This window comes from Papaver somniferum, chromosome 9 (assembly GCF_003573695.1).
Source record: "Papaver somniferum cultivar HN1 chromosome 9, ASM357369v1, whole genome shotgun sequence".
Classification (NCBI taxonomy): domain Eukaryota; kingdom Viridiplantae; phylum Streptophyta; class Magnoliopsida; order Ranunculales; family Papaveraceae; genus Papaver; species Papaver somniferum.
The window spans coordinates 35,362,514-35,369,971 of NC_039366.1; the positions used below are offsets into that span (position 1 = coordinate 35,362,514).

Below are 7,458 nucleotides of genomic sequence, written 5' to 3' on the forward strand. Positions count from 1 at the left end.
TGATGAGTACCTCTTCGATTTATTCGAAGAAATACAATAAAAATATACAAAATTCACCCAGAATGGTGCATGTAGCAACCATCCCAAATATTCTGTAAATTTATAGCATTATCAATTAATGCACGAGTTTCCTTGTATTTCCTGTGATGTTCTCAGCAGGACCCTCATTATTGACGCAACATGACGACTGAGTGTTTACTCTCAGCAGAGTAACAAGAATCTCCGAGTTTCAATAGTGAGGCATGCACGAAATACCCATACAGGGCATACCATTCTCTAACAAATAGAATCTCGTATCAACATGCTTATATTAGCCTGATCGAGCAAGTTTGATCCCTTAAAGGAAATATACATTGTCCGTGTCAGTCTCAGAAACGATCACGACCACGCAAGTTGGCCACATAATTTAACTAGCTTAGACGAACCCTAGCAGGAGCATACGACCACTGTAATGACCGCCAACGGGCCCGTTTATACCCTGGCTGGTCGAACGCATGCTACACTCACAAACACGCACCGATCGCCGACCTTGAAGTGGGATGGTTGAGCTGGTTTGCATTGTATGGAGTAGCTAGGAATGGCTCGTGCGAGCAAGGCTGTCAAAGACAGTCTCAAAAGAAATCACGACCGTCCAACTTCACCATCCTGGTTGGACGGCTTGGATCGTCCCGCGATCGATCGATGAAGTGCTGGCATGCAAATTGACGGGCTCACTTCTCACCTACCTGACCGACTCTCTCACAGCCTAGCCATAAATAAAGAAACGTTTTCTCGAAGAGAGGCTGACGTGATGCTTAAAGGGTCGTGGAAATTACACTAGCGTCTTAAAACAATCACAACCATCCAACTTCGCCAGCATGTTTGGATGGATTAGATCGCGCCTAGGACCATCGGGAAGGTATATATATGCTCACCGCCGGCCCAATATGGGCCCCACACGGTCGGTCTACCCAAAGGAGGAGCATAGCCTGCCAAACCGTTTGGCCAAATTCATGCATGCGTGACTGCTTCAAAACAGTAATTAGGGTTTGCGGCGCTGGCGCTGCATAACTGCCGTAGTTCGATCACGACCATCCACCTTCGCAAGCTTGGATGAAGGGTGTAGATTGTAGTTGCAGGAAATCCTACACTACACCCCTCATATGATTTCACTAACATTCAGCTCATTTTAGATTAACAATCTTAATTTTATTGATGAATCTTTAAACAATCTTACAAGAAAAGATAAAGGAATCAAGAATAACCCTTGCTGTATATTTTCTCTCTCTCATATTTACTTGTTTCTCACCCAGAAAAAGATCTCCCTCTTTCCTCACAGTTGAACGACTATTTATAAGGAAATAGTGGATGACAGCTAATCTGTCCTTTATTTTCGGATATGGCTTCCGATATTCTCGCAACCTTACAAATGTTAATCTCGCAAACTCTCTAATTTTCGCAGAACCATCATATGTTTCTCATGATTTTAGCTGACGTCGTTTATTATATCGTTTCTGAAATTGTTCTGCGACGCTGTTGTGATGTGTTGTTGATAATTTTGCTGAGACATCATTGCTGCGAGATTATGATCCTACATAGATATAGACTAAACAGGTACCAAGAGTATCAACGAGATCACTGTAGGCCCACCTATGCGATGCAAGATCGGCCTAGGCCAACCATGGATGAACGCCTCGAAACGCGCGCCCATAGGAGCCATGTCGACACGGCTTCCAAATCCTTCACGAAAATGGATTTATGTCGCAAATCGATCACGACCACTCATCTTTGCCAGATAAATTGAGTGGCCTAGATCGCACCTCCATAAGATGAAGTGGCATGGACTTGTACACCGGCAAGCCGTCTACACGCATGCCCGGTCGGTCCCACCAAAAGAGGTGTCCATGCTTGATTTCGGTCAAGCAAAAAGTGATGCTTGCGCACCTCTTTAAAACCCTAAAATCCATCAACGGTCGCAAACACGTGTCGCAGATCATCTCGTCCGTCCAACTTTGCCAGCTTGGTCGGACAACCAAGATTAAAGGTTAAACGACCAATGAGGCATCTTGGTGATTAGCGTCCGTCACTCTACCACAAGGAGTGATCGGCCGAAGCAAGGCTTGACTATGCATCCTCCAAACAATCACTCGAAGATGGTCGGACGTGATGCTATTTTAAGACGCTTGATCCGCGACTTATTCGGCCAAGCTTTAAAACATCGATGTTTCCTACATGTTGATTGTTTGCGATGCATAACATGCATCAAACATACACGATATTTCATGAATATCGATTTCCTAAATAACTATGTTATTTAACCTAGCTAGCACCGTATGCTACTTCTTGTGGGTCCCACGATCCACTCATTCGAGACGTCAAGCATGTCACAAACTGGGGGATACTTACTGGGGTATTGGTCTGGCGGTTTACAGCATGCAGCGTACAACGCGCCATTATAGGAACGTGTCAGGAGGCATGGACGGTTAGCAGTGATGGAAGAAATGGGAAAAGACGTGCTCGTGTAACAATCACCACTTCTACACGACCCCACTACTCCATCACTCAACTTCCTCCACTTCTTACGATGAGGGTTGCGCTCAATGACTTGTATAAATAGGTCCTTCACCTATTTTGCAAACAACACGAAAAGAGACAAGCACATAAAACCAAGTGTTGTCATTCGTATCCAGAAAACACCAGAACTGATAGCTTACATTTTGCAAGCCAGTTCAGCTTTCTGATACAAGTCATAAACAACCAACACCTTCACAATCTCAACACCTTCACAATCTCAACACCTTCTTCGCTTTCCTCCCTAAGATCAACCCCATCTCCTTCACTTTGTGACCGAAGCAAGTCTGGAACGACCATTTCTTGGTTTAGGCTAGAATTGTATAGATTGATCTCTCGAATCAAAAGCACTCCCTTGCAGTGCATTTGTTTAGGGTTTAGATTCGTTTCTCATCCACACACACCTAAAATTACCAAAAACAGCAGAAACAGTTTTCACCCACAAATATTGCGAAATCATATTTTTTATTAATAAAGAAATTTAATGAAAAATACATACCTCAAGGAAGAAAGCATAACAAAAAAGCCAACTACAAAGGCCAATAATTACAGGACTGAACTGAAGATTACAGAATTGTACTGAAAATTTCACTCAGCTAAATCTATAATACTGCACATTTGGCATTTCTATTCTAGCTAAAACAGAAGGTCTTTCAATGTATAATTGTCTTTCACCGGCAATTTATAAGGCTCCCTTTTTTGCCATGGTATCAACAGAGAAGTTGGTCTCTCTGTAGCCATGACGAAATATTACTGAGTTTAACTTACTTACTGCTTTTCTCCATCTCATTTTTAAGAACCAAGGAATTGTACCTGTTGAGAATTCAGAGATGATGGTTTTTGAGTCTGACCTGATAATGATGTTGTTCATTTCTCATTTTACAGCCATCTCAGCTGCACATACTACTGCATATACCTCAGCAATATAATTGGTAGTTGTTGCAATTCCACCTTCCATAGCCCCCAACACCTGACATAAGTGATCTCTGATAAGAACTCTAAAACCTGCAGCACCTGGATTTCCAATGGATGTACCATCACAACAGAATAACGTGTACCCTATTCCTAGTGGGTTCCAATAACAAACAATGATCTTCTGAAATTTGATATTTCTTGTCCCCAATTTAAAGAATTGTATTGTTTGAAGATCATAATTCTGACTCCATTTGTTCCCCTTCATCCTGAGGCCACCTTCAAAGACTGTCTTTTGAATTCTGCACTTAAAGCTTTGAATGTTAGGCTTAGTATTTTCAAATATTCTCTTGTTCTTCTGAAACCATAGATCCCTGGTAATATCACAAGCTGCTGTGATCCATGCTTCCTTAACCAATGGAGTTTTTGATTTTGAATTTCTCCAAATATCTTGAAAATACTTGGGGGGTTGGAATTCAAAAATTAAACAAATCCAGTTCCAAATTTCAATGCTAAAGTTGCAATCCCAGAGCAGATGATCCGTGCTATCTTGATTAGCTTCACAAATACAACATCTGGAAGCCAAGTCATACCCTTTTTCAAGCATTTTTGTATCGTCCGCATAAATACCTTGTACTATTTTCCACACATTTCTTGCTATGCTAGGATGCAGGAAGGAATTCCAAATAAATTTTGAACAGTGCAACAATGGTTCTTTATGTCTTATTTTATCAATTGCAGCAGAAGTAGTGAAGTTACCTTTAATATTGCCATTCCAGATCATGAGATCATTTCCACCACCAACTTCTGGTAAGCTATTGAGAGGTAGAATCTTTTGCAGTTCTAAAGGAATTCTCCAAACCCCATTGTGAATTATGTCAGCTACTTTCATGTAGATGTTGTTCTTGACAAAGTATGTGTTGCCAAATTGATGAATTAAAGGAGATTCCCCTAACCAAATATCAAACCACAAAGAGATTTCCTGTCCATTGCGCACACACCATCTTATATCTTCTTTCAAGACTTCCAAATCCCATTTGAGTCCAGGCCAAACTGAAGATAATTTCCAACTACTTGTCCATTGGTTATTTGAGTTCTGATATTTTGCCCTGAAGAACAATGCCCATTCCTCATCAGAATTAATGATCTTCCAGATCATCTTCATTAAAAGAGCTCTATTCATAATTTCAAGCCTTGGAATTCCCAAACCCCCTTCCTTGTAAGGAGTGAAGACTTTTTTCCATGACAAAATTGTGTATTTGCTTGTATCACCATCACCAGACCATAATAAGTTTCTTATTATCTTTTAACATGTTTTGGTTATTGAAACATGCCATTTATAGACTACCATATTGTAGATGGGAATGTTGCATAGTACTGATTTGATAAGCACTAACCTGTCATGGAAAGAAAGAAGTTTCCCTTTCCAAGAAGCCAATTTCCTTTGAAGCATTTCCACCATAAGCCAAACTGCAGATGTTTTAACTCTACCAGCTGATAAAATTACACCCAAATATTTGTCAGGAAATTTACTTAATTCCATTTGAAAAAGTCCTTTGAGCTGAGCTTTTCTTGTTTCAGAAGTTCCATTAATGAATAGTTTACTTTTATCTTTATTTATGATTTGTCCAGAACTTCTTTGATACTCCTCCAACAACCAGATTAAGTTTTTAATGCTTCTCTTAGCTCCATTGCAGAATAAGAAAACATCATCTGCAAAGAATAAATGAGTGGATGAATTAATTTTCTAACCACCATTGGAATGATCTTACCTTCAGCTACCATTTTTGTGATACATCTGCTCAGAACATCCTCCATAAGAACAAATAGAATGGAGGAGAGAGGATTTCCCTGCCTCAATCCTCTACCCACTGAGAAAAAACCATGTGGTCCTCCATTTATCATTACAAAATTTTTTGCAGAATCAAACAACATGTGTAACCATCTACACCATATATTAGAGAAACCATATCTGATTAACACTTGAAATTTTATTTTCCAGCTGACTGAGTCATAAGCTTGTGTTATGTCAAGCTTAAGACCAATGTTTCCTCCTCTTCTTTTCTTGCTCATCTCATTCACCATCTTAGATGTTAATAAAATTTGTTCTTGAATACACCTGCCCTTAATATAAGCAACTTGCTGAGGTGAAATGAGTTTTGTCATTAGGCTACTTATTCTAGTTGTAATGATCTTTGTGAAAATTTTGAAGCTCATATTGCTGAGGATAATAGGTCTGAATTGATTAAGACTTTTAACACCTTCTGTTTTTGGAAGTAAAACTAAAAAAATTGGAATTCAAACCTTTTGGTATAAACTGTCTTCTCCAGCAGAATTCGATTGCTTTGACAACATCCTCTTGAATTATTTGCCAGCATGCTCTATAAAAACAGCATGAAAAGCCATCTAGGCCTGGAGAACTATCAGGTTCCATATCAAAGACAGTTTGCTTGATTTCTTCTACAGTTGGTAAAGCATCCAACATTTCTTGATCTTCTGGAGTAATGACATTTGGTATCACTTCTAATAATTCTTCATTAATTTCAACATCCTGATACTTGAATTTGTCCGCAAAGTGATTGACTAAGATTTCATCAATCTTTTTTTGTTCTGAAATGATTTCTCCATTGTTGTCCTCCATTTCTGTGATATAATTTCTTGCTTGTCTAATCTTTAGGTTGGCATGGAATAAACCTGTATTAGCAGAACCTTCTTTTACCCATTTAATTTTATTTTTTTGCTTTAACATGGTACTGAGTTGGAATTCTTTGGAGTTAAGATCATTTTGTGCTTCCACTAAGTTGTCATCATTAAAAAGATTGTCATCAGACCTGAGCATGGCTTCTTTAACTCTTTCCTCAGCTTCCTTGATATTTACATGAATACTGCCAAATTCATTCCAATTCCAATCCGAAAGAACCTTCTTTAATCTTTTTAGTTTACCTTGAAACATGTAAGCAGCGTCTCCAATTATTTCTTCATTCCAACTATTAAGAACCACATTCATAAATCCTGGATGAGAAATCCACATTTTCTAAAATCTTTTAGGTATATTTTTGGGCTTGGGAATATTGACATTTACACCAAGAAGAGGAGCATGATCATAAGCTATTCTTAGTCCCACTTTGTAACCCCAGTCTTCATAATGTTGAAACCATAGTTGATTGAAAACATCTCTATCTAAATTACATAATATTCTTCTATCTCCATGCTGGCAATTGGACCATGAGTGCTGTACACCTGACTTAGGAGATTGCATTAGACCACATTTATCCAGACAAGTTGTAAATTCTAGAATTGCTTTTCTATTAGCTGCTCTGCCTCCAATTTTTTCTTCACAAGAAGTAACAACATTAAATCTCCAATTGCTAACCAAGGTTGATTCATATTACTGACTAATTCCATTTCTGACCATAAGAATCTTCTTTGCACAACTCCAACATGTGCATGAACTCCAGAAACAAGAACTCCCCCAATGTTAACTGTTATCATTTGACTTGACATAGAAATGACTGCTGGAACAGGTAAATTTTTATTCCAAAGTAACCAAATGTTTCCCTTTTTATTTGAGACTGAATTATGAATCACCATATTATTCATTCCTGGCAGATTCAATTTATTGAAAAAAGAAGAAGTACAAGCTATTTTTGGTTCCGCTATAAAAACTAAAGAAGGATTAAATTGATTTATTAAGGACCATAATTTATTTTGAGCCCCAGCTCTTCTAAGGCCCCTTTTATTCCAATAAAGGATTTTCATTGTTGAGAATGGAGGCCTTTCGTGCCTCCTTTTCCTTGGTTTTTCCTAAAATTTTATTTAACAATGGTTGGTTGAGTAGTTACCTTTGGATCAGCCTTAAGTTTCAGAGTTTCAGAAGTAGAAGTACTTGCAGCAACATTTTATGCTGGTTTTTGATTATTTTGGACCATGAAGTAACAGGGACTCTCTCTTCTGAAACTGTTCCAGTAGTATCATTGATGTATTTAATGACAGTTC

General features: G+C 38.6%; 1 protein-coding gene across 1 annotated transcript; it reads right to left on the reverse strand.

Annotated features, from left to right (window-relative positions):
- Nucleotides 1-3,424: 3,424 nt before the first annotated feature.
- LOC113311766 lies at nt 3,425-6,493 on the reverse strand. The gene is made up of 4 exons (XM_026560566.1): nt 5,767-6,493; nt 5,235-5,333; nt 4,860-5,175; nt 3,425-4,724 (listed from the first exon to the last, which is right to left on the reverse strand). Exons 1-4 carry the CDS (start codon nt 6,491-6,493, stop codon nt 3,425-3,427), a joined length of 2,442 nt encoding a protein of 813 aa, XP_026416351.1.
- Nucleotides 6,494-7,458: the final 965 nt, after the last annotated feature.

Coding starts and splice junctions, on each gene's coding strand:
- LOC113311766 (XM_026560566.1), bottom strand. CDS start 6,493: ATGTGGATTTCTCATCCAGGATTTATGAATGTGGTTCTTAATAGTTGG. Junction 5,176..5,234: donor CACAAAAATGGTAGCTGAAG/GTAAGATCATTC, acceptor TATTCTTTGCAG/ATGATGTTTTCTTATTCTGC. Junction 4,725..4,859: donor CTTCTTTCTTTCCATGACAG/GTTAGTGCTTAT, acceptor TGGTGATACAAG/CAAATACACAATTTTGTCAT.